This window comes from Wyeomyia smithii, chromosome 3 (genome assembly GCF_029784165.1).
Source record: "Wyeomyia smithii strain HCP4-BCI-WySm-NY-G18 chromosome 3, ASM2978416v1, whole genome shotgun sequence".
Classification (NCBI taxonomy): domain Eukaryota; kingdom Metazoa; phylum Arthropoda; class Insecta; order Diptera; family Culicidae; genus Wyeomyia; species Wyeomyia smithii.
The window spans coordinates 195,750,471-195,778,336 of record NC_073696.1 but is presented as its reverse complement, the minus strand read 5'-3'; the positions used below and the strand labels follow the sequence as shown (position 1 = coordinate 195,778,336).

Below are 27,866 nucleotides of genomic sequence, written 5' to 3'. Positions count from 1 at the left end.
CAGCAGATTAAATGATAAGATCGGTGACATGGTTTGCTGTTGACATCTATTCAATTTCGCAACATGGCACCAGATCAAAGCGAATCAAGGTGAAATCTGCTTTTAATTTATTTATCTTTGTTTCGTTGCGATGTATTCAGAGTGAGTTATTAATTATTTCGTGGGTGGGAAAATTAATTAGTTTTAGTCGTGGCTTGATATTTATTTGATAAGTTCTAGTTTAAATTTTTCGACTTCGTGATTGCAAAAAATCATTTTCAGAACTAGTTGTGCTCAGTTAGTTATTCGAAACACAAATAAAACCAATTTCTCATCGCAACGTATACTTTCTTTGCAATAATTCTTTACAATGAATTCCAATGTCAACCTGATTAACCCTCTAGTGCCCAATACCGCCATTTGGCGGGCTTCAGTCGAAGTTCCGAGAAGCTTCAATAAATACGTAAAAATTGTTTATAATGGTCAATAGTGGTTTTATCGAAGTCTGTTTAGAAAACAATTTGGGCACTAGGGTTAACCTCGATAAATGATAAACAACCTCATTTCCAGGATTATCTATTTCGCGTATTCATGTCAGGTTGCAAACAAAGCGACTCTGTTTCGCAATTCAGCAAACGACTACTGCTTTGTCCTGCTTCCAACGCAGAGAATTTTTCGCCGAATCTAATCAGTATGCGAATAGAAGACTTCAGTTTTTTTTTTTTCATTTCTCATTATGCTTATAATTGCCTCTCAGAATGTTAGAGTTATAATTTCCATAGAAATGGTCCTCCTGGCTCCCACGCGGTTTATCGTTCGAAAATGTAAACAACAGAAGCCGTTTATTGCCCAGCTGGGTGCCAACTTTCTAGTGATGGCCCGGATGGATACAGACTTGAACTTGTATCGGGATTGCAGTTCGATTGACTGACTGTTCAAGTTCAAGCGGTGTGGCCATCTGCTGTGATCGCCATAATGCCGCGTTTGTATAATGCAGCTGCATTTCGCCTGGCGATTGGATGCCGGACTTTTAAAACTGAAGGTAATAAAGCGAGCCGATTCAGCGGCCTGCCGATCAACTAAAATATTTTGCTCAAAGAGGTTTGCCTAGCGACAGACATCAGTAAACGAGAGTAAACATTATTTCGAAACGTGTTCTCTGTAGTTGCTATACATAGCTGTGCGCTGGATTCCCGTTTGGGGTAGTGACAAGACAATTTTCATTTTTAGAATGGAACAATGATCTGACTTTCATATAGACTGCACTAATAGAACTCCTATAACTGTCAATTTGCGTTATAAATCAAGTTGATAATTTGACCGACGGTTGTTAATACTTTCTGAAGACTTCACCTAACTTTGAATCGCAATTCTACTTTATGAACATTTCGAAAGGAGCTTCCATGTCTTGCTTAGTCATAATTTTTTAACCGATTTTTGCTTTTGCTTCAATCACTTTTACTTTCTTTTCAAGGGGGTTTTCACCCGCTTGCTGGTTTGCCATTGTACACATCAGAGTAACTAGCATTGCTAATCCTAAACTCCGCCTGTGACGGTTCTCTTTAGTTTAGTTTGGCTTTTACGAATAGACTTAAATTATTGAATAGACTTAAATTCCCAGCCTCTAACGGAGCCTGTGGAATACCTGGCGCCCCTCCACAGTATTCTAGTCTTCTGGCGTGCAGCCCTACAAGGCCGCACGCAACAGGCAGAACCGGGGAGATTGAACTGGAGGAGGACTTTAACCTCGACAGCGAATCGCTGGATGGAGAACCTTTGGTTTCATCACTAATCCTTGGTTCGCCTAGTGGAAAAGAGGAGAGCCCGACAGACTGTCTTTCCGGTTCGGTGACGCAGCCGAATGACAAAGGGAAACCTGAGTCATCTCGTACTCTTGCCAAATGGCTCTCCTAACCGCAACGGCGGCGCCTGAAGAGACTGCTGTGCCAAGGCCACTCACACGAGGAGACCACTAGCTTAGTACGTCAATCAGTCGACCAGATTGACCGCTTAGGTCAGGTCGCAAACAAGCGACAACAATCGACTGATACGGTGTCGCCAAACACGAGCTCTAAGGGCCCGAGCTGCAAAAAACCTTGGAACTTGGCATGTCAGAGGCAACGTATAGGGGTATGCTGAAGGCAACAAGCCTGTTGATCACATCGATCGACTATCTAGCTTCCCGACTTACTCCTGAACAGCTAAAAACTGTTCGTGACGCCATCCTGGACTGTATTGCGGACCAGGAGCCATCCACCATCAGGCCCAAGTTCAGGAGCTGCCGACTCAAAAACGGCCTCCTACAACTTGACGAAAGCGACACAGTCAGATAGCTGGAGACTACGGCGTCTTCTCTCAAACCGTGGGAGGGAGCACACCTTCGTGTATTTTACACGAAGGACCTGCCAAAGGCACTATTCATCGGGTACTTTCAGAACAGTGTGGACACCACGAACGAGAGAATTCTTCGTCTACTCCAAAAGCAGAACGACGGTTTCTCCACACGTGCAAGGCGAGCATGCCATCGCTAGTCACTGGACAGACGGTCGAACAGATGATGGAACTGGACCAACATTCTGCGAACCAAGTAGCGGCACAAAGCTTCCTGTTGAACTTTAAGAACGGCAAAGCGCATGCGGTAGGTTGGCAGAAAGTTTCGGAACACAGGCGTGAGGGACTCTGTTGCAAAGACAGGAAAGGTATGTTCAGAGACTCCCTTAGGGAGTGCACTGGTACCACCTGCACGTTGCAATCCAGCGACAGCGAAGAAAGTTCCACCGAAAAATTGGAAGAGGAGTAAACGTGAGCATCTGAGCAGTCACAACCCAGCGTCACCGCTGATGGCAACAAGTTCCGATGAAGGACGCGTCGCCCACTTAAAGTGAGCAGCATACGCTGCTTTCAGGTGAACCTCCACCCTGCAAAGAGCGCTCAATCAGCTATCCGTCGCGCTGATCCAAGAAACCAGGATCCTTGGCATAGCCAATCCAAACGGTTAATTGATCTATTGCAGCCAAGCGTCAAATCCTAGGACTGCAATTCTGCTGAACAGAAATATAAAATTTTTTCCCATTACAGAATTACAGGGATTTGGTTGTCATTGCGATGGGAGCCCAGACGACCACCGGCACTCAGGAAATGGTCGTTGCCACCGCTTACTACTCGGGGGACGTGGACGATATACCGCCATCCGAAGTGACAGCGCTTGTGAGGCACTGCCGAGGCATCAATAAGCCACTCATCGTCGGCTGCGATACCAACGCGCACCACACAGTCTGGGGAAGCTCGGATGTGAGCACACGAGGTGAGTACCTGCTTGAATGCCTTACTTCTAACAACGTTAATGTATGCAATGTAGGGAACGAACCAACTTTTTTAATGCTACTAGACAAGAGGTGTTAGATCTCACTCTATGTAGCGCCTCGATAACGGAGAAGGTCAAAAAATGGCATATCTCTGATAAACCCAGTGTATCAGACCATAGGCATATTAGATTCAACATCGAGGCTACTCATCTTAGAGGAGAACACTTCGGGAATCCAAAGAAAACGAATTGAAACTCTCTTGACTTGGCTTGACTCAAGGACACCCTGTCATACAATTATTCGAGCTCCAGTTGAAATGGACATCGTACCAAGTGACCTACAGCACAGGATCACGGAAGGTTTTACATTATACTGTCCGTTAATGAACCGAACTCTCTGTCGTGATGTGCCCTGGTGGAACGAAATTCTCAGCAACCTTCGTCAGAAGGCTAGACGCTTGTTCAACAGGGTTAATATCACGTCCAACTGGGATGCTTCTATAGCATTCCTCACTTAATACAACGCTAAGCTACGCAAAACCAAAAGGAGATCCAGAGCTCGATTCTGTAAGGACATTCAGACCCTGCCTGAGGCAATGCTCCTGTAAAAAAGCGATGTCCAAAGAGCATACGAATGGTCTCGGGCAATTGAAAAAGGGAGATGGAAGTGTGACTGTCACTACCAAAAAAATGCTGAATGTTCTTACGAAACATCACTTTCCTGGCTCGACAATGACCACCGGGTCGAACGTTGATGATCTACAAAGCCTCGTTTTAAACACATGACTTCACATGACTCAACAGTGCTCGCTCGTCGACTGTTAATGTAGACTTCTATCAACTGAGCATTAAGCGCTTTCGAGCCAATAAAGTAACTAAGACCGGAAGGCATTCTACCAATCGTCCTACAAAAAATCGGACGGAGTTATTATGTCCGAACTCATCAGCCTTTTTCGAGCCAGCTTTGCTCTGCAAGCTAGTGAAACGTAAAGATGGTATTTATACCAAAGCCGGGCAAAAAAGACAAACCATTGCCCAAATTTTTAAGACATATAAGTCTGACTTCAACTCTTCTCAAGATGATGGAGTAACTTGCGGACAACGTCGTCCGCAGCGAGTTTGTGAAGTATTTACCCTTTCATAAGCATCAATATGCTTTTCAACAGGGTAAATCTACTAAAACCTCTTGGCAGTGCCTAGTAGCGTAGATCGAAAAGTCACTAAATATAAAGAGACAGCGGTCTGTGTTTGTCTTGATATTGAGGGAGCTTTTGATAACACGTCCTTTGCATCAATTTACACGGCTCTACGAAATAAAGGAGTCGACAATAATACAATGAGCTGCATCCCAGCAATGATTACGGAATCGGAGCAACAGGCGGTGGTCAGAGTGGGAGACTGCACCACCACATCAAAGCGATCTTTGAAGCTCTTGGGGGTTATGGTTGATGACAAGTTCATGTTTGGAAGCCACGTGGGATATGTCTGTAGGGGGGCCTCATATATTATTGCAGCACTATCTCGCGTGATGTCCAATAGCTTATATATGGCAGCATTCGAAAACTTCTCTCCAGTGTGGCTTCGTCCATACTTAGGTATGTTGGGTCAGTATGGTACCTATTGGCTCATGTTTCTGAGGGTCCAAATGCGTACCGCTCAGTGTCATACGATGCAATCTGCGTTTTGTTCTGCACGATACCCATCAGCATCGCCATTAAGGAGGACAGAGAATGCTTCAGCCAACGTGACACAAGGAGCATACATGAGACCAGGTCAGGGTCAGGGTTGGAGACTGAACGGGTCTTAGTTGGTCGGGACAGGGACCAGTATACTTGAGGGAGTGTAACTACCCCAGTAACTCTCCCCTAGATTCATCTCCACACCCTAAGATTTCCACGCCAATAACTAAGAAAAAAGCAATGCTTTCGAGCAGGAAGATCACAGCTGCATTGGAAGATACGTTTATCACAGTACAGGGTGACAAAAAAGTCCGGTCACACAGGAATATCTCAATATTTCAAATAAGAGGAAAATCTGAATCTGGCTTTCATAGCTTTATTCAGTAACTCATAAAGATACTTCACAGACGATATCTCGGAATTACACCACCTTTCTGTGCTCCATCGGCATCTCGTCCCAGATTTTCGTGATAACTCGCTTGAATTGCTCCAAATTTGTTATTTTATAGTCGTTCAGCTTCGACATCATGTATCCCCACACGAAATAATCCAGTGGATTCAGATCCGAGCGGTTTTAGGTGTTTGAATATGTGTCCGGGTTTTTACCTTTTCACATATTCAGCGATGACAGCTGTTCTTAACTCTGCCATGGCTCACAACTCAATGTAAACAAAATGCACAGAAACGAAACTCTGCCACTATGGGCAGCAAAGTTAACCCTTTCATTTGTCATATAGATGGCACCAGAGAGACGCAACGTGTAGGCTACAGGCGACCCCAAAAAAGTGTGACCGGACTGTGTAGAGGCTGTAAAAAGTTATCCTCAGGGAGGAGTTCTCCCTCCACTGTTATGGTCACTGGTGGTAGATGTTCTCCTAATCAAGCTATCGCAGTTAGGATACGGACTCATTGGTTATGCTGATGACGTTGTTCTCATTGTTCAAGAAAAATATGAGACGCAACGCTATCTAGTCGTTTAGCGAACGACTCTTAACACCATCTTAATACCACCTCAGTACCACCTGGGACTGAGCATTAACCCCGCTAAAACAGTCATTATACTCTTTACCAAGCGAAGGATTCATTCAATCACTCCTCCGCTATTAAATGGGTAGAAGAGAGTTTCAGCAAAGAGACCAAATATCTTGACATCATTCTGGAGAAGAAGCTGAGCTGGACTGCTCAACTAGATTACGCTATCAAGAAGGCAACCTAAGATATTTGGGCATGCTGTACACTATTTGGCAAGACCTGGTTGTTAAAACCACAATTAACACTGGTCTTATATCACCATTGCCCGGTTACTTGAAACCCTTGCGTAGGCCATGTATAACCCTAATATGGTGGCTTAAGGTAAATGAAACGACAGCTCTGGCGAAACCAAACCAAAGTTCAACGATTGGCCTGTCTTTCAGTTACCAGTGCCCAGCGCACAACGCCGACTGCTGCCATGGAAGCCACGCTCTGATTACTGCCTTTATATCCCCATGTGAAGAAAGAGGCAGAGCTGGGGGCACTAAGGCTGTGAAGAAATACAATGATGCTCGAAGGTGACTTAACGGGTCACCTAAGCAAGGAAGCGGAGCCAACATAGACGTTCCATGTAGGGCGATTGACATAGATCGCTCAATATGGAACAATAGAGAGCCGAGTCTTCTATCAGGCACGAGCCGTTTCTATATGAATGGCCCAAAAATCGGCTCCCGGACTGGATCTACGGACCAGGTATTGAGTACCAATCCCAAAACGGTCACTGATTTGTTTAATCGACATAGTGTTTTTGGCAAAGTTTTAGATAATAATTTTGTGCTTCAAAAAAAATTTCCTGTGAAAAAAAAATATTTTTTTTTTCAAAATATCATAACTTTTCTTTTTCTGATTTCTCTCATGGCCTAATCTTTTTTAGTTTTTATTAAAAAATCAGATTCATAAAAAAAATGTTCTTTGGATAATTAATTTTTAATTTCTCTTTTACCTTATTTTCGAAAAAAAAAAATATTTTTTTAAAGTGTAAATTATTTTCGGAAGGACAAAATGATTATCTACAACTTTGCCGAGGACATCGGATCAAACAAACCGTTTTGGCTCTGAAAATATGTGAAATCATTGATACCATCCCAAAATAGCGTTTATGAATAGTTTTCCAAAAATAAGTGGTATTCCAAAAAAAAAACAGCCAAATAAACAATGGTCGTTTAGTAAAGCGGGCAATGTATGCAGTTTGCAAGGATGCGAAAATGAACGGGAATAGAAGGTGTGACTTTTAGGCTTAGAAAAAATTTCCCTCGTCCAGACGGGACTCGAACCAGCAATCTCCGTTGTCTCCGGCAAGGTGTTTTGGCCAATTTAACTACTGGGAAAGGTATAACTAGTTCTAAACCAAAGTCGAATCACCCTCTACTATTGTGTTCCCGTATCTCAGCACGCCAAAGATGAACTGCACACACTGCCCGGTGGGAGTTTATTTTTGTAACTGAGAGAGTGATCTCTTCACGCACACAGTGTATAACAACTTATTATATCTACAGCGGCGCAAGTGATGAGACACGTCAGTTGCTGGCTAGACTCCGAACGCGTATCACGGAAAAACTCCGTTGGCTAAATTTACTTAACGAGCTAATTTCATTTTTGTCATATGACTTACATTTTAAGTTTAGTAAAAAGGGTTCGAGTCCCGTCTGGACGAGAGAAATTTTTTCTAAGCCTAAAAGTCACACCTTCTATTCCCGTTCATTTTCACATCCTTGCAAACTGCATACATTACACGCTTTACTAAACTTAAAATGTAAGTCATATGACAAAAATGAAATTAGTACGTAAAGTAAAATATGGTCGATTAAATTGGTTGCCCGCTTTTTTGTAGCATTGCTCAACATCATTTTTTTTTTTTTTGGGAAACAGCTCATCCCGTCAAGTGCTATCCAATAGGCCTTTTTTCAGAACCAGGGTAATGTCAATAATCCGGAAATATACCCGAGACTCAATTTTTTTTAATCCAAGATGGTGACCTTCGATATCTGGCCTTTGTGGAAAACAGCGTGAAACGGCCAAATACCATCGAATATGGATATTTCCGGAACCAATACGATGCTAAGAAGCCAGGGGTCAACTCCGGTTTCTTGAAACAACCTACAATGACCGAATGTCACCGAGTAAGGGAATTCACGAAATGCTGAGGTCGAACATATACTTGAGTAGCAAATTTTGATTCTAAAATTATGACTTGGGGTTGCTAGAAACTAACCTGAAATGGCCAATTACTTTCCAATATGGATATTTCAAGAGCTGAGATAATACCTAGATACCCTAGATGGCTACTAAAAATAGTGAAATTTGCAACGCACGTTTTTGATTTTGATGAAACTTTGTATGCATTAGAAAGTACTAAGACCATTCTAACTCAAGAATTACTGTGGACTGTATTCGCAAAGATTATCTATTCTTTTTTTCATGTTTTTTTGAAGGCAGAGTCAGATTCCTTTGACAAACGCTACTCTTCTTCATTTTTCGTGCCCTGAATAATGTATTATATCGCTCACGCCAAGATACAGCGGTGAAAAAAAAATTCTACTGTATTTTTAGGTACTCAAGTAGTATACTTTTAGCATAGAAGAAACTGGCAAGAAGGCCAACTAAGAGCTGTACGCCTTCTGTCTCTACCTAAAGTTTGAGTAGCAAAGGTTGATTTCTTCGGAGTAATACTGCTGTAATTATTGAAACCTCGATGTGTGGATTCTTCTGAGCAGGATAAGTAACATTTTTCTCATCGAAATCTTTTGTTTGTATTGAGGTCGGGTGGACCGAACACCATGTGGACAGACGAGTTAGCCAATAGAGCTGTTATTCTGTATTGAATTTAATTGCAAAAAACTGTTTTTTCCAAGTATTGAGCGAAGAATATGTTACGTACTAATATATTTTATACAATATTTTTCAAGAAGAAAACATTTATAACTCTGCAGAATTACACTATAAAATTGCAGGCGATATGGTCAACACTAAACGTCGTAAAGCTATTGAGATTGCATGAAAATTTTAGGGAATCATAAATTTAATTTAATTTGTTTCGCAGAGTTTACAAAAAATGAAAGTGTTAAATTTCTGAATTGATTTTATGAATTTAATCCCAATACTCTACTCTGAATATATTTCGGTTTCTGTTAGCGATTATGTCTAGTCAATTTCCAAAATTGATTCTCCAATTTTTCAAGACGGTTGATTTTTTTACAGTATTTTTATTTTCTAACCAAAAAGGTTTGGTACATGCGATAAATTTTTTTTAGTTCCAAAATCGATTTTCACGGAGATTGGAATACATGGATATGAATAACCAATTCCAGCTAAAAAGAAGGAACCCAAATGAAGAAAATTGAACATTAAGTATTGCATTCGTGAAGATTAGTAATGAAGCAGCCTTGTTTCCGCCGAAAATTTAAGATATTCTTCGCAATTCAGACTTATTATTATCCTTTCAAACAATCATCAATGAAGATGAAAATGGTTGATAAACAGTCTGCTAGGTCTTGTTCTAATTATGAAATTCTAATTATTGGAATACTTATCACAAAATCTGCCCCAAAATATCTAAATTAGAATATATTTTTCACGGCAACTTCTTCGAAAGCATGAAACTTGAAAAGGAGTTTGTTTTGAAAAAGCCTTTTGTTATCTAGAATCATCTAAAGCTATCTAACCTGGGCTTCTTTGTTTTCGCTTCAAAAACTGGTTCTCGATTTCCCGCAATTTCTGGAGGATTTGAATAATTTTTTTTTTCCATATACATTTGTATACGATTTGTGTATTTTTATTGTGGTAGGAAGTTCTTCTCATAATGTTATGAATGAATTTATCGCAAGAAAAATTGCAAGCAATAGAATCGTATTATTCTAAGAATATGTCTATCGTATCAATAGCTACAAACTACAATACAAATATGTTGATTATAAAGAATAAGTTGAGTTGAAAAGAAGTCTAATACTCTAGAACAGATAGCTATAATCGACTAGCTGGATAAATGCTATCGCAAACAAGATAATCAAAATTTTTGGTCCTAGAAATCCTTCAATCTTGTCCAGGGAAAATTTCAATGCTAGCTTTTGTCACAAAAATGTGTTTGATAAACGGTTAGTTAAGCTTCAATACAGTGTACTGAATTTCTCTAGAATATTAACAAATGAACATAGTATTGGTATTCATATTTAACTCGTATACAGTATGGGTGTGCGAAATTTCGAGTTTTACGAAATTAAACGAAATTTATCGAAATTGAAAACACATTTTTTCAATAAATAGATACGAATAATGATTTTTGAACCAATTTTTCTGCTGTTATAAGCTCTAATTAAGGACCAGAAATGCTTTAAAGCTTTGACCGTATGAAAGTTAAATTAAATTAAATTCTCCACTTAAATAAACTCAAAATATCTCTAAGCCTTCTGTTGAATTATGAATCAATGAAAAGATCCACTTAAAATTTATAAATTGTAGTCTATTTTTAAAGAATTTCGAGAAAAATTTCGTTCAGTTTCGGGAACCTCGAAATTTCGCGAAACTTCGCACAGCCTTAGTATACAGATGCCCAACCGTAAAAATACATACCTCCATTAGCAAAAATGGAAGATACACAGTTTACGACTGGCTATTTGTGTACGAGCCCGACGTGTAGACTCCTAGTGTCAAATTGGAAATAGGAAGCTAGTTTGGAAGCATCGTTCCGCAATGCAACACGAAGATTATGATTTTGGATGATTTAACTTATTTTGTTTTTTGGAGTCCAGCCTAAAATATGGGATTGCAGTAGAATTTCGGAGGTTGTGACTCACGTATGAACTTTTTTTTTCGGATAGTCGTTTTGTTATATACATATATTTTCAGAATATAACAGTAATAATTTAGTGCAAAGGGTATCTTAAGGAAATGTGTATGTTTTTGCTAGAAAAATTATTTACAAAAGGGGAATGATAATAAAAAAACATGCAGCTTGCCAATTCGCCTTGAAACGTATATATTTTTGTACAAAATCATAAGCTGGTTAAAAATTCAATTTCGTACAGCCGAAACTATTGTTAGCTATTGATGCGTCAACACTTAAATAACCTAAAATAGCACTACAACACATAACGGAAAAAGAAAAACTATAACAAAAAGTGCAGAAGACTGAAGCAGTGAGTTTCCGAATCGATTGATAGTGGGTAATTTGATTATTGGTAGTTGCTTCAACCTTCCTAAAGTTAGGCACACAATAAAAATAATTGGAAAACATCGAAATCATACAAAAAACAATTGGAAGATCCTTGCGTTTTAGAACCCTGCCGTCTAGCCTGTACCAAAAGTCTGTGCAAATTTGTTAGTCTCATCTGTGCTTTTTCCTACTTCAATCAATAGTCAATTTGAAAGCGATTGTGTGCTCTTGTGAGTCTGTGCGTGTTAGTAACTCTTAGCAATAGGGTAAAGGCTATTAATAACTTGTCTGTTTATTGTTTTGCTGCAGATTATTGTTTGTCGCTGGTGCTGGTGCCAATGTGATGTGTATAGTGTAAACCTTTTTTTTGCTTTCGGCTGTAATCTCATTAGCAGTCTCTACTTGTCGCCTTTCAGTAGGCATGCGCTTTCACAAACAAGCTGGCATTCGCGGCATAGGAAGGAATTGAGCCGGCCTCGTATTTTGCCTGGCACGCCAGTCCGTTGGCCTAAATTTTGAAGGATTTGGTTTGATTGGTTAGAAACAATAGTGTTACAACAAACAGAAAAAAAGCTTATTTATGGTAGGTGATTGATACATGGAGGGGTAATGAGATTTTCGTTAGTAAAGCCTTCGTGAATCATCGGCAGCGAAGATCAACTGCTGATCTGCTATTATGTCACCTCGGTGACATTCGAATGGGATCACCAGTTCACATTCGACATTGACCGAGATTTTTTTTAAGTTCTACAGATCTGGAAGCTGTTACTAACAGCGCAGGTGAAAAAGACAACGTTGTTTCAGCCCGGAGCAAGTACATGGCTTCTCGAGTGCCAAAAGCTTTCTCTACTCGAACAGCCGGTAGGAGTCGAATGTCACGTCTCGTCATTGCAACGCCGTTCGGATGAAGTAATGATATAATCGTGTCTCGTGCGGTCTCGAAAGACACTACACATTACAGATCTGGGCGATATGAAAGCAACCTCGTAGGTGTAGGAAGGAAGGAAGGAATCACGCGTCAGACCGCAATGTAATGGTAAATGAAATGAAAACAAGACTAAATGGAAGATAAACACTGCAATTATGAGTGTTCAAGGTGTGCAATTTTTCATCTATCTTGAGTGCAATTCGTCGTCGTGACACAACCCGTGTAATGTAGGCGGCAAGGTGTTGGGAAACCACAAGCTTATGCGATACAAGTGGATTGCGATCTTTCACTCTTTCTCTGAGGGAACGGCGGCCAAGACGATTAATACATTCCATACGGTTGACAGCCTAGAGATCGCCATGTTAAGTGGATGTTTAAAATGAATAATTACAAGCTTCGTATTGCTACTGTCACGCGCGGACAGGAACCGGTATATGTGGGTGACTAACGCGTGGTTCTCAATCTGTGGGTGTGTGATATACTGATTCATGGATTATCAGTTTAAATGAATCAGTATACAATTTAAATCTGATTATGATTTAATTCATGGCTATTTATAGCCAATAAAAACGCAGCTTTAGCTTTACAATTAAAAAAACATCAACAGCACAAAGCTTACGATTGAACGCTAGCGTAGCATTATTGCAAAGTGCGGGCATAATTCCACGGCGTTTGTTTACGTTTATCATATTTCAATTTATTCCTGCTTTTCAGACAATGCGCAAACTGACATTGAACTGTATCAACACTCTGTTACGTTTTGCCGCGTGCCTGGAGCCTTGAGGCTGCCGCAAGCAAAGGCTTAGCGCTCCACATGTAACAAGACCATCTATTGTGCTCCTCCTCTTCGTCCCTGCATCCTTCAGCAATAAGAAAGACATCGGCGGAAATCCAGACCGTCATTGCACGCGTCAGAAAATAACGACCAATCTCGGGAAAGATGAAGGACAGATCGGATTTCCTCGGCAGTCAGTGAAATGGTGCAAAAATTTATCTCCCTGGACTATGCCGTCGCTCACTGTATCGAAAAGGACAGCGGTATGGGAAAAGAGTTATTTTCCGTTCAATGATTGCGTTCTGTTCGCCCCTCTGTCATAATAAATGCAATCAGACTACAAAGAAAAATGACGCCGGAGTGATTGATTGCGACGCACTAATATGATACACAATGAAAGTCTGCCGGAAGGTTAACAAGAGTTTTGTTCATCTCAGAGAAAGCGTTAAAGATCGTGATGTTATTTGGGGAATACTGACTGGAATGTTATCCTGTTAAAAACCAGGAACACTCACCTTGGCGCGCTTGATGAGCTCATCCTGGGCAGCCTTGAGGTTCTCCTTCTTACCACCCCAGGCTCGCAGAACCGAAGCCTGCAGGGCACGTCCGTACGAGAAGGTTAGAGCCCACGGTCTCAGCAGCGGTACCTGGTTAATGGCGTTCAAATTGACGGAGGCCTCCTCCTCAGACTGTCCACCCGACAGGAAAGTAACTCCGGGAACGGCAGCCGGAACAGTGCGACGCAGAGCCAACACGGTGGCCAATGCGATATCTTGAGCCGATGGTTTGTTCGGGCAGCTCTGGCCAGCGGTAACCATGTTGGGCTTCAGCAGAGTACCCTCCAGGAAGACATGATGATCGTTCAGTGCCTTGTAAACTGCAGCCAGTACGGTTTCGGTAACCTTCTGGCAACGCAGCAGATCATGGTCTCCATCGGGAAGGATCTATGAAAGAAACAAAAAACGTTTATTAACAAACTTCGAAACAACCAATTAAACTGTAAACTCACCTCAGGTTCGACGATCGGGACAATTCGCTGCGACTGGCAAATTGAGGCGTAACGGGCCAGCACGTTTGCGTTCTCCAGGATTGATTGATAGCTTGGGGTGTTCTTGCCGATCTTCAGAACGCAACGCCATTTGGCGAAATCACAACCGTCCTTCTTGTACTGAGCACAACGAGCACCCAGATCGTCCAGACCTGTTATAGCAAAAATCAATAAAAAACAAAAGACAGACATTTAATTTCCATAATCATTGGCAAACACGCAATTAATCAACACTTATCAAGCCTGAGGGGTTGAGGTGTGCATAGGGACGATTCACAACGACATGGCGCAATATTTTTATCACTATTTTCATTCGGTAAATATTCGAGATATAGGGTGTCCTTTCGATAACGTTCGGCACCGGAATGACAGCAGTGGCGGTAGGCGTCTCTGTCTAAGTGACACCCTTACCCTTTTGCTTGGGAAAAGACTGCCAGCGAGCGCACTGATGCGGTAGATCTGAAGTGACACTTGTGGCAAGTGTCAGTGAAGATGGAAGTGGTGCACCAGTCGTCGTTTCCGAGTTTATCCGTTTGCATATTTATTGTTCCGCCCTCATCGGACGCGCACAAAGTTCGCTCATTTGCAGGCCCGGTAAAGGATGAGGTGTTTAGATGCTGCCCATCGGCACGGGTCGGATCGCATAAAATACACGATTATTATCGGACGCTTTGAACAAACAACACATTGCTATGTATGATGCGATGTGGGGAAGCACCGACAGGTGTTTTTAGATCCTTACACCCAACGGGGGATGGTCGACAAACATGATGGCGCGTGGGTGACCGTATGAATGTCAGTGATCTATGGCGTTATAATTGCAATTGACGATAACGTTAATGTGATGTAAATTGATGGCTGCATTCGTTTATCACAATTTCTTGTGCACTGGTCAATGCTTGCCTTTGGTGTGCTTATGAATTCAATCAGAAATAGGGATTTGGGCATGTAGAGCTTCCAGCATTTTCCCTTTATCTGTACGTTGTGAATATTTTATTTAAATAGAATTCAAAAAAACGTGTGTACCCAATATTTTTGTGTACCGTTTTCATTTTGCGCGCCAGACCAAAAGACAAAATATATTTCAGATTTTCGACAATGAGACAGATTTTTTGCCAGATTTCGTTCGCGTTGGCTTTTTGCATAAAGTTCAGTAGTTTTGACACATGAAATGTTGCATAACTCAAGACTTTTATCCGGAAAATATGCTTTTGACACATGACATAACTGTCAGATTATTAGCAGATATTTAATTTATATCTTGCTAGGTTTTATTTTAATCCTTGAAGGAAATCTAAATACAAATACAAAACCCTGAACCGAGCGTCGTCATACAATTTAACTTTCAAGATTACATTGGTCGACAAAAGTGGAAAAAAATGCTGCCCTAAAGCTCGAAATAGCTACCCTAGAAAAATTATAGCTTCCAAAGCATTCCTGTTAGTTTTGGTGTCCCTAACCATTACCAAAACGCGTCAACTTACGTGAGAGTGTCGTATAGTAATCGCTCGCCAGGTTCGTCGCTTTAAAGTTATGTTTACGAAGAAACCCATTTAAGTCTCTGAAAAAATGTTTGTGGCTGGGGGCACTAAAATTCACAGGAAGGGCAAATAACCTATAATTATTAATTTAATGGGTTTATCGGCTTAATCAGTCCGTGTATACTAGCAAAACGATTTGTTTTTTCTCATTCCGACAGTTTTGGTGACTTAATTATTAATTTTTTCTAGTTAGAGTTTTAGAACCACACCTGTGTTGTCCAGTGTTATCAAGCACAAATACTGTAATCATAAAGGTGTTGGTTATTTGAGGCTATCCATCAAGTGATTTTCTTAACAGATATTATTATTTTTCGATGTCTTGATATGATCAAAACTGCTAAATAGCCACCCCATATGCCATCGAAAGAAACAAGTAATATTCGGACAGGGAAATATCTGTAAAATGTGGTGAATAATATGAGGCCTAGCGTGGTCATGCATTAGAATCACTGTTTTCTTGCCTCTGCTCGTATTGTGGTAAATTTTCGTGCAATGCTCGGCTTAATCGCATCAACTGAAACCGATACCGTTCCCCAATGAATCCATTTTTCATCATTGGTCATGATGCAAATCATTGAGTCATGCAGAAAATCTTTCCTTTTATCGCCATTGAAGCAGTTGCTCACTAGGGAAAAAACGGCTCTCAACGCCCCGTTATAAGGAACCCATGTCCATTGTTTTTGAGTCGATTCCAAAGCACGAAATCGCTTGGAAATGACTTGGCGGATAATTTTAATACCAAGGCGAGCTGTTCCTGCATTTGACATGAAACCAAGCAATTTCTTTAATTTAGGAACTACAAAGGTTCTTGACGATTTTCCTTCACGCAGACAGTCGTCAATATCGAAATTACCGTCTTTAATGCGACGAGATTAATCACGGTAAATTGTTTAACTTTGAGCTGCGTTTCCATAACCCTTTTTTTACCTCTCGGTGTGCTTCAGCCGCCGTTTCCTTTGAATGAACAATAACACTCACGTAACACTCCCATAAATGATTGTTTAGTCGAAAATTAAACATTTTCACACAACTAAAAATACATGCCTCTACAATGAAATCACTACCGTGTCAGAGTGTTTTTTTACCAGATACAATAGCTGGCGCTACCTGTTGACAGCAGGAGAGAACTTAGTTACGCACCTAATATTCAAAACCTTCTAAATTCAATATTCTTCATTTCATATCTATGTATAACGTTTGCGGTGAAAGAAAATGACAAAAAAACCGATTTTCCATGAGTTAACTTTCACACGCACCCACGAAACTACGCATGCAGCATCAATCATAGTAACCGATAATCCAGCAGAAAAAATTTGACAGCTCTAACTCTCTTAGCTCAAACTTTAACCGTGATGGCAAAAACAGTGAAGCTACTCTGTTCTTAATTGTGCAAGTTCGAAGAACGATGCCCTGTCGTATCAAAAACGGACATCGTGCGGCGGTTCGTGGACACTGGATACGCCCGTTCGAGCATCTACAACATCTTGGCACTCATTCTGTGCCGAACACGCATCAGTACTGGACGTGTTTGGTGATCGGTCCGATAGAGTATAAAACAAAAGACGTGTGAACAAGAGTTGGCATTGTTTGCCTGGTCGAGTGAAATAAATCCGGGTTCAAGGTCGTTCCTTTGTGCAACTGTTTCGCATCGTGACTGCCAGCTGGTGCGTAAGCCGATTTGGCTGCTGGCTGGATTGTGCTACAGCAGTGGACGAGACACAAACGAGGAAAAAGAAGAAGCCATCAGTGTCAGCGAGTCGTATCGCTGTGTGGAGTGATCTCACACCTGGCTCGCTGCTGGTGGCTGTTTGGTGCTGCTGTATTGGTGCTGCTGGCTGTAACGGCTGCTACTTCGAACGATCGGACAACCAACCTTACTGGAAGGGAGAAATAAAAAGGTACGTGTTCTTGTCAGCGCTAGTGCGCTAGACTTAAGATGGATGTAGATCCCTCGCCTCCCGCGCCACCATCCCCGAACCCCTCTGACCCTGACCCTTCTGTTACCCCCTCCCCTGTTCATTCTTCAGTCCCCCCTCGCCCCAGGCTTTACCCAGACGGAGCCCAGGGCAGCTATACTGTTTATTTTCGGCCAAAGGCAGGACCGAAATCGAAAAAGTTGAACCTCTTGCAGATTTCTAAAGACCTGACGAAGGAGTACAAGGGCGTGACCGAAATTTCCAAGGTCCGGCCTAACAAGCTCCGTGTCGTGGTCGGTAACCTGAAAGAGGCCAACGATATAGCTTGCTCTGAGCTCTTCACACGCGAGTATCGCGTTTACATACCCGCACGAGACGTGGAGATCGACGGTGTCATAACCGATTCGAGTCTGTCCGTCGAGTGTATACTACAAAGTGCCAAAGGGTGCTTTAAGAACAAAACGTGTCCCGAAGTAAAGGTGCTCGACTGCAAGCAATTGCGGTCAGCATCGATCATCGGTGGCAAAACAGTATACACTCCGTCAGACTCGTTTCGAGTTACGTTCGCCGGGTCTGCACTACCAAGCCACGTCTCGATCCACCGGGTTCGTCTCCCTGTGAGGCTCTACGTGCCCCGCGTCATGAACTGCCTGAATTGCAAGCAGTTAGGCCATACAGCCGCCTACTGCTGCAATAAGGCACGTTGTGGCAAGTGTGGGGAGTCTCATGCGGAAGATTCTTGCAGTGTTAACGCTGAAAAGTGTATTCACTGCGGAGAAAATCTGCATGAGCTCTCGACATGTGCGGTGTACATGCAGCGCAGGGATAAAATAAAACGGTCTCTCAAAGAGCGTTCAAAGCGTTCCTACGCTGACATGCTGAAGAAGACCGTTACCACTTCTCCCGTTACTTCGAACCCCTTCGATCTGTTGCCCTCTGAGGAAACCGATTCTGACGATTCACCAGCGGGAACATCTTACGCCAATCCTGGGGAGTCTAGAAAGAGGAAAAATATTTCCTCTCCTAAACTTCCCAGAAAAGGTCCTAAGATTTCTCAAAGTGAAATGAAAGTTACAAGCAAACCAAACAGTGCTGCGGAAAAACCGAAGCAAACTCCTCCTGGGCTTGCAAATTTAAAGTCCCAGAAGGAGTTCCCAGCACTGCCAGGAACATCTAAAACCCCAGTTGCTCCTTTTACACTCCCAGTTGATGAAACAAACTCTGGATTAGTGAAATTTTCTGACATTGTGGACTGGATTTTTGAAACTTTCAATGTACCCGATCCAATTAAAATTTTTCTTACAGCATTCCTCCCAACAGTTAGATCATTTTTGAAGCAGTTGACTGCCCAATGGCCTCTCCTTGCAGCGATTGTATCCTTCGATGCCTAATTCAACTGCGTATATGAAGGATTCTATCTCTGTCTTACAGTGGAATTGTAGAAGTATTTTACCAAAAATTGATTCGTTAAAAGTTTTGATAAATAAAAACAAATGCGATGCATTTTCCCTTTGTGAAACTTGGCTTACTTCAAATATTGATCTCAACTTCCATGATTTTAATATTATTCGCCTTGATCGAGACACCCCATATGGAGGAGTACTTTTAGGGATTAAAAAGTGCTATTCTTTCTATCGTATTAACCTCCCCTCGATTCCAGGCATCGAAGTTGTCGCATGTCAAATGACAATACAAGGTAAAGAGCTTTGTATTGCCTCAATATATATTCCCCCCAGAGCACAGGTTGGGCAACGGCTGCTCTTTGATTTAATAGAACTTCTTCCCTCGCCACGTTTGATTTTGGGAGACTTCAACTCTCATGGCGTGGCTTGGGGTTCCCCATACAATGATAACCGCTCCTCTTTAATCTATAACCTTTGCGATGACTTCGACATGACTATTTTAAACAACGGTGAAATGACACGTATCCCGAAACCTCCAGCGCGCCCAAGCGCTTTGGATCTATCCTTATGTTCGACGTCGCTACGGTTGGATTGCACATGGAAGGTAATCCTCGATCCTCACGGTAGCGACCATCTGCCTATTCTTATTTCAATTACTAACGGGTCAACTCGCATGCGACCAATTGACATTCCGTATGACCTCACACGAAATGTCGATTGGAAGTTATACGAGGAAATGATTTCAAAAGCGGTCGAGTCGATTCAACATCATTCACCACTTGAAGAATACAACCTCCTCGCGGGCTTGATTCTCGACGCCGCGTTGCAAGCCCAAACGAAGAAATATCCCGGCGTAACGATCAAAGAACGGCCTCCCACTCCGTGGTGGGACCAAGAGTGCTCCGATGTCTACACGCAAAGATCCGACGCGTTTAAGGCCTACCAGACGGGAGGTATACCTGGCGACTATTTACGGTATTCGGAGCTTGATACCAAGCTTAAAAGCTTGGCTAAAGCAAAGAAACGTGGATATTGGCGTCGGTTCGTGAACGAGACGTCGAGGGAGACATCGATGAGCACTCTTTGGAACACAGCCCGAAGAATGCGGAATCGCGTAACGGTCAACGAAAGCGAGGAGTCTTCAAGTAGGTGGATATTTGATTTTGCCAGGAAAGTATGTCCGGACTCTGTTCCTGAGCAAAATATTGTTCGCGATGCGTCTCCGGGCCACGACGCGATAGAATCACCTTTTACGATGGCAGAACTTTCAGTTGCCCTCCTGTCCTGTAACAATAACGCGCCTGGATTAGATAGAATCAAATTCAACTTGTTGAAGAATCTACCCGGCAATGCCAAGAGGCGCTTGTTGAACTTGTTCAATAAGTTCCTGGAGCAAAACATTGTACCGCAGGATTGGAGGCAAGTGAAGGTGATCGCCATCCAAAAACCAGGGAAACCAGCTTCTAATCACAACTCTTATAGGCCGATTGCAATGCTATCCTGTATCCGGAAATTGATGGAAAAAATGATACTCCGTCGTTTAGACCACTGGGTCGAATCAAATGGTCTACTATCAGAAACTCAATTTGGCTTCCGCCGTGCCAAAGGGACGAATGATTGTCTTGCGTTGCTTTCAACAGATATTCAGCTGGCGTATGCTCGTAAAGAACAAATGGCGTCTGCGTTCTTGGACATTAAGGGGGCTTTTGATTCCGTTTCTATTGACATTCTTTCGGGTAAACTTCACCGACAAGGATTTTCTCCAATTTTGAACAATTTTTTGCACAACTTGTTGTCCGAAAAGCACATGCATTTTACGCATGGCGATTTGGCAACTTTTCGCATTAGCTACATGGGTCTTCCCCAGGGCTCATGTTTAAGCCCCCTTCTTTACAACTTTTATGTAAATGACATCGACGAATGTCTGGCAAATTCATGCACGATAAGACAACTTGCAGACGACAGTGTAATCTCTGTTACAGGAGCCAAAGCTGCCGATTTGCAAGGACCATTGCAAGATACCTTGGACAATTTGTCTGCTTGGGCTTTACAGCTAGGTATCGAATTCTCTCCGGAGAAGACTGAGATAGTAGTTTTTTCTAGGAAGCATGAACCTGCTCAGCTTCAAACACAATTAATGGGTAAAACGATTTCTCAGGTTTTGGTACACAAATATCTTGGTGTCTGGTTCGACTCTAAAGGCACCTGGGGTTGTCACGTGAGGTATCTGATGAAAAAATGTCAACAAAGAGTGAATTTTCTTCGTACAATAACCGGACAATGGTGGGGAGCCCATCCAGGAGACCTTATAAGGCTTTACCAAACAACGATATTGTCTGTCATTGAATACGGGTGTTTCTGCTTCCGCTCCGCAGCAAACACACATTTGATCAAACTGGAGCGAATACAATATCGTTGTTTGCGTATCGCCTTAGGTTGCATGCAGTCGACCCATACGATGAGTTTGGAGGTTTTAGCTGGAGTACTACCATTGAAAAACCGCTTCTGGAGCCTGTCTTCTCGTATTCTAATCAAATGTGAGGTCTTGAACCGTCCCGTGATTGAAAATTTTGAAAGGTTAATCGAACTTAATTCTCAAACCCGTTTTATGACATTGTATTTCAATCACATGTCCCAAAATATTAACCCTTCTTCGAATATTCCAAATCGTGTCGACTTATCAAATACTTCTGATTCTACTGTGTTTTTCGATACATCCATGATAGAAGAAACTCGTGGAATCCCGGATCATTTACGCGTGCAGCAGATCCCTAAAATTTTTTCCAATAAATATCGAAACATCAACTGCGACAATATGTACTACACTGACGGATCACTTCTTGATGGGTCCACTGGCTTCGGTATCTTCAATAACAATTTAACCGTCTCCCATAAGCTCGATAATCCTGCTTCTGTTTACGTCGCAGAATTAGCTGCAATTCAGTACACCCTAGGGATTATCGAAAAAATGCCCACGGACCATTATTTCATCTTTACGGACAGTCTCAGTTCCATTGAGGCTCTCCGATCGATGAAAGATGTTAAGCACTCTCCGTATTTCCTGGGGAAAATACGGGAACATCTGAGTGCTTTATCCGAAAAATCTACTCAGATTACCTTAGCGTGGGTCCCTTCTCACTGCTCGATACCGGGTAATGAGAAAGCGGACTCTTTGGCTAAGGTGGGCGCAACAAACGGTGATATTTATGAAAGACCAATTGCCTTTAATGAATTTTTCGCACTTGTACGTCAGAATACGATCATCAGTTGGCAAAATGCTTGGACCAGAGGGGAATTGGGAAGGTGGTTACATTCCATAATCCCCAAAGTATCGACGAACCCGTGGTTCAAGGGGTTGGATGTAGGTCGGGATTTCATTTGCGTGATGTCCCGGCTTATGTCCAATCACTATAGATTTGACGCGCTCCTCCGTCGTGTTGGGCTCGGGGAAAGTGGTATCTGTGCCTGTGGTGAAGGTTATCACGACATAGAGCATGTGGTTTGGTCATGCCCTGTACACCGTGACGCCAGGTCTAAATTAATAGCTTCCCTGCAGGCCGAGGGTAGACAGCCGGCTGTTCCTGTTCGTGATGTCTTGGCGAGCCGTGACCTATCCTACATGTCCCTTATATACGTTTTCCTGAAATCCATCCACGCCCCAGTCTAGTCCCGTTCCCCTCCGTCTACACCCAACAAAACGACAAGAACACGTTTGAACCTTAAGCACAAAACCAGCAACCAGACCCCGCACAACAGAACCAGGACCCAAGGACTACGAGCCTCTGTCCCAACTCACGACATCGTGGCTCAGCAGAACGAATCCATACATGCCATTCGACGATTATCAGACGACCATTGAACAACAAAACACTGATTGGAAATCCCATGCTAGTTTTAAGTTAGACTTAATTTCAGCTCGTAGTCGGCAGCGAGGATAAAAAATTTGCTTTAGTTTTTAAGTCATCAGATATAATTGGCGCCGTTAAACATTAAATTGTATTTGTGCCGTGTCAAATAAATGTTATGTGAAGAAAAAAAAAAAAAAAAAACATCTTGGCACTATTGGACAACAATCAGAGAATCGAAAAAAGCCCAGTTCAGAACGAATGACGACTTTGAGCCCCGAGAAGCTCCAAAAGATGCTGCCGGGTGGTCGGTGCAACCAGCTAAACAGTGAAAAAATATCTGACGAACATGGATACACATGACAGGAAGCGGGAGTCCCATCTACTGGTCTCGGAGCTGCAGGTAATGATGCAGCGGCCGCGCCTGAATAAGGTGGTCAAGTCGATTTTTCCGACAAATCGCGACTTGACGCTGGTGATAGACGACGAGATCTTCTCTCGCCCTGGATGGCAACGACTGGCAGGGCCTTTCGTATTTTACTTTCCCCACAAAAGAAGTTAGCATCGAAGTAAAGTTCATTTCACACACTAAGTTCCTCAAGAAGGTGCTGCTGTAGCTGACAACCAGCGAAAAGGGGATGTCAAGGCCGCTCTTCTTTCGTTCCGGACTGGCCGTAAACGGCGAAAATAATAGTACGAAGTGCCTGCTGGAAGTTGCGTCGTCCATCCAAAGACGCGGTGTTTCGGCCGGATCTTGCGTCAGCGACTCGTCACGATCGTTGGAGGAGATGGAGCGGCTGAATATCGATGTGGTACCCAAGTTGGCAAATCTGCCCAACGCCCTCAAGTAGAGTTCCATTGAGAATTTCTGGGCAAACTTGAAGCTTAGGATTTACCTCAACAGTTTTGTGGTGAAAATAAAAAAAAAACCCAAAAACATGCGTACACACATATTTATGTCCGCCATTGCGAATGTTCTGGTTAACTGCCGGAAGGCCGCTCACAAGGGCTAACATAATTACCTTCCATGAGTATTTTAACAATCTCAATTATCTGTTTCAGTTATTTTCCTACCACCACTCGAAAAACGATCATTTTTTCACCGCACACTTTATTTTATATTCCATAATTTATATTTTATATTTTATACGTATACGTGGGTGTATTTCGGCCTCGCAGTTATATTACATACATATTTTATATTTTATAATCTGCATTCTATATTCTATATTCTATTCTCTATGTTCTATTTTTTATGTTTTATGTTCTATGTTCTATGTTTTATGTTCTATGTTCTATATTCTATGTTCTATACTCTATGTTTTATGTTCTATGTTCTAAGTTCTATATTCTATGTTCTATGTTCTATGTTCTATGTAATATGTTTTATGTTTAATGTTCTATGTTCTAGGTTCTATGTTCCGATATTATTTTTTATTCTGTATTTCTTTTTTTTGCATTTTGTATTTTGTATTTTGTTTTTTGTATTTTGTATTTTGTATTTTGTATTTTGTATTTTGTATTTTGTATTCTGTATTTTGTATCTTGTATTTTGTATTTTGTATTTTGTATGTTGTATTTTGTATTTTGTATTTTGTATTTTGTATTTCGTATTTTGTATTTTGTATTTTGTATTTTGTATTTTGTATTTTGTATTTTGTATTTTGTATTTTGTATTTTGTATTTTGTATTTTGTATTTTGTATTTTGTATTTTGTCTTTTGTCTTTTGTATTTTATATTTTGTATTTTGTATTTTGTATTTTGTATTTTGTATTTTGTATTTTGTATTTTGTATTTTGTATTTTGTATTTTGTATTTTGTATTTTGTATTTTGTATTTTGTATTTTGTATTTTGTATTTTGTATTTTGTATTTTGTATTTTGTATTTTGTATTTTGTATTTTGTATTTTGTATTTTGTATTTTGTATTTTGTATTTTGTATTTTGTATTTTGTATTTTGTATTTTTTATTTTGTATTTTGTATTTTGTATTTTGTATTTTGTATTTTGTATTTTGTATTTTGTATTTTGTATTTTGTATTTTGTATTTTGTATTTTGTATTTTGTATTTTGTATTTTGTATTTTGTATTTTGTATTTTGTATTTTGTATTTTGTATTTTGTATTTTGTATTTTGTATTTTGTATTTTGTATTTTGTATTTTGTATTTTGTATTTTGTATTTTGTATTTTGTATTTTGTATTTTGTATTTTGTATTTTGTATTTTGTATTTTGTATTTTGTATTTTGTATTTTGTATTTTGTATTTTGTATTTTGTATTTTGTATTTTGTATTTTGTATTTTGTATTTTGTATTTTGTATTTTGTATTTTGTATTTTGTATTTTGTATTTTGTATTTTGTATTTTGTATTTCGTATTTTGTATTTTGTATTTTGTGTTTTGTATTTTGTATTTGTTATTTTGTATTTTGTAATTTGTATTTTTTTTTGGTAATATTTTGAAAATCATTTTTGTCTTCAATCTTTACGAAATTAGTTAAATAATAATGGTTCTTCGAACATGAATAAATGAAACTAAAATGGTTGAGGTTTTCTAAAAAAAGCAAAAACGATTTGTTTGATTGGTGTTTTTGACAAAGTTGCGGGGTGCAGTTTTACCCTTTTAGAGAAAATGTAACGGTATTTTTTTAAGAAAAAAAACTTATTAATTAAATAACTCGAATATCTCACGTTTTAAAAATCCAATGTTTTTTTCATGGCTAGAATGTTTTTTCACAATTTTTTCGAAGACACAATACCGAACAAAAATACCATTTCGCCTCCTTAAATATCCTGTTGTTTTCTATTTTTAATTTTTTATTATCAGTTTGTTATTTTCTATTATTTTTCTCTGTTTTGTGTTTTATGCGTTCAGTTTTCTATTCCCTGTTTTCACTTTTCTTTATATCTTGTTTTCTTTCGTTTGTTTTCTGTGTTGTGTTTTTATATATGTTAATGTATTTTTTGTTGCGTAAATTATTGGTGAAATAAATGTATAAAAACAATACACAACCACTTCTTCCACAAAGTTTTCGATTTCACCAAAACGCATCAGCATTTAACAATCTTCAAAAAACTTAAACAAATAGACGAAGTGAACATTCGAGATTCTGTAGCCATTAGTCTTTTATTGTTAAGAATAAGACATCATGAAGTTGATCCGTTTTAATAAAAAACAGACAAAACACATAAAAGACGACAATAACCGAATCCTTTGAAAACTTTTTCAATCTAATTGCACATCGCATTGACACTCACTGTTGTGTCAATGGCAATTAAAAACGCCATCTAACTTTCATCTTACTACACTATCACTTCATGCATAATTCCTACGAAGTGATAAATAAGTTTCACCCTGATATATATCTATTCATCCCAGCCCTGTATCCATTACCAATGAATTAGACAACTTTCCGACTAATGGCTCTTTCAAACGGGTTGAAAACCCACCCTGGCTGCATAGTTTCATTATCCCTACGTAAAATCCTGCATTGATACGAACTGCACCAAAATAAGGCAGCCTTTTGTGACGCTGTTGCTGCTGCTTGAAAAGTGCATTCCAAGGACGGGAAAATCTTTTTGTGAGCAGATTAAAAGTTCGATTTCAATGCCTCTGTTTGCTCGCTACCGCTTAGTTTCGATCCATTGCGATGAGTTTTATTGCATCTTTTGCCTGGCCCAAGGTGCACGAGGCAACCGAGAAGAATAAAGAACACTACTCAAACCTGTGCAAGCAGAAAGCTTTTGTTGCTCATCTTTATAGTGATGAATAGTTTTGTCTGATATTCGACTCAAGAGGATGCCAATGAAGAGCGATGAAATGAATTGTTCAATATTAAAATAAACGCCCACTTCAGTTCATTCATAAGGAGGAGTAAAGCCGACATTACAGGATTTATAATTGATGTTCAATTTCTATTAGTTCAAACGGATCGTATCTTAGAAAGTACTGTAAAGATGAAATTTATCCATGTTCAAACGGACTCAATAATTACAGAATTAAACAGAAGCTCCACTACTAGCTGCAAAAAGCCTGCTTATGCTTTTACTTTGCGTGATCTGATTCTATTCCCCCATTTATCCAGTGACCTGGATTTGAGAAAAATAATTTCTATATTCCTTTTTGCTCCACAACTGAAATCAGAACAGAAAGTGACACGTCTGGTTACCACTGCACTAGTCGGTGCGGTTGATGCAACCAACGTCGTCATGATGACTGACGTGGTCACTGACTGGAAAACATTTCCCTCGATTCTGCTTTATTCAGTTCAGTGAATCACACTCTGTGTAACCCAATTAAATTTTCCTCCAACAGTCCAACACCCTTGCACTATTAATTAGAGTGAATCCGTGCACTTTCTCACCTTACGCCCGGCCGGCTTCATATGATAGAATTCAGTACGCAATTAGACTTACCCTGAGTGGTGCATTCGCCTTCCGAGCCCATCAGATCGACGACACCCTTGTCGACTTTGATGCCAGCCAGGATTCCCTTCTTCTTCAGCAGCTCGACCAGCGGGGTTCCGTCGTCGGCCTTCTGGTACAGAGTCTCGTGGAACAGGATGACACCGGAGATGTTCTCCGAGATTTTGTTATCGGCGGTGAACAGCAGCTGACGGTACTGGCGGCGGTTGTCCTCGTTGTTCTCTACACCGATGTCCTGGGGAGATGAGCGAGTGGGAGAGAGAGAAAAAAAGCGTAATTCAGTAAACGGGTGCAGCGATTAGAAAATAATTTGATTTCGATTTTTCGGAATGCGCTAGACGGAGAGTTATATACAGTGTTGAACAACAAACGGACAACACCCCCGTCGGATCAAAGTTCGTCTTGTTTATAATTGCGAGAGCAATTCAAAACCTAGCAGTAAACAATTAAAGCCTTCATTCGTTATAGATAATGATTTCTAGAGTTTGTTCGACCTTTGGGAATTCCTTTTGGATGTTTTGAATATCGTAATGTTTTTGATTGATGAAATCATTTTTATGTTTGATTTCTTATAAAATTAATTTGATGACCTTAGAGCGGAGGCCTAGTGTGGTTGGTAACGTCTCCGCCAACCACGCTCGACGCCTGGGTTCGAATCCCACCGCCGACATAGGTGTCGATGGTTGTGAGGTGGCGTGATCCACTCACAAACAACCCAACTGGTCTAGATTCAATCCTAGCCGACACCGGGAGATTTTCTGAGGCGAAAAATCTCTGGGATCACGCCTTCCATCGCATGAGGAAGTAAAGCCGTTGGCGCCGGTCCGTTAATAAACGGGTCCTG

At 40.8% G+C, this 27,866-nt stretch overlaps 1 protein-coding gene across 2 annotated transcripts in view; it reads right to left on the bottom strand.

Annotated features, from left to right (window-relative positions):
• LOC129727342 (fructose-bisphosphate aldolase-like) overlaps positions 1-27,866 on the bottom strand; it is a 75,419-nt gene that overhangs the window by 26,535 nt on the left and 21,018 nt on the right. Inside the window, exons 3-6 of one of the 2 annotated variants that reach the window (XM_055685085.1) lie at positions 27,014-27,257; positions 13,856-14,046; positions 13,362-13,790; positions 10,950-11,651 (exon numbers count right to left, since the gene is read on the bottom strand). In XM_055685085.1, the coding sequence (XP_055541060.1) occupies positions 11,556-11,651; positions 13,362-13,790; positions 13,856-14,046; positions 27,014-27,257 (960 nt within the window). In that variant the 3' untranslated portion in view covers positions 10,950-11,555. Of the gene's footprint in view, positions 1-10,949; positions 11,652-13,361; positions 13,791-13,855; positions 14,047-27,013; positions 27,258-27,866 lie in introns of those variants that run through there. The other variant, XM_055685086.1, reaches the window with a different exon arrangement.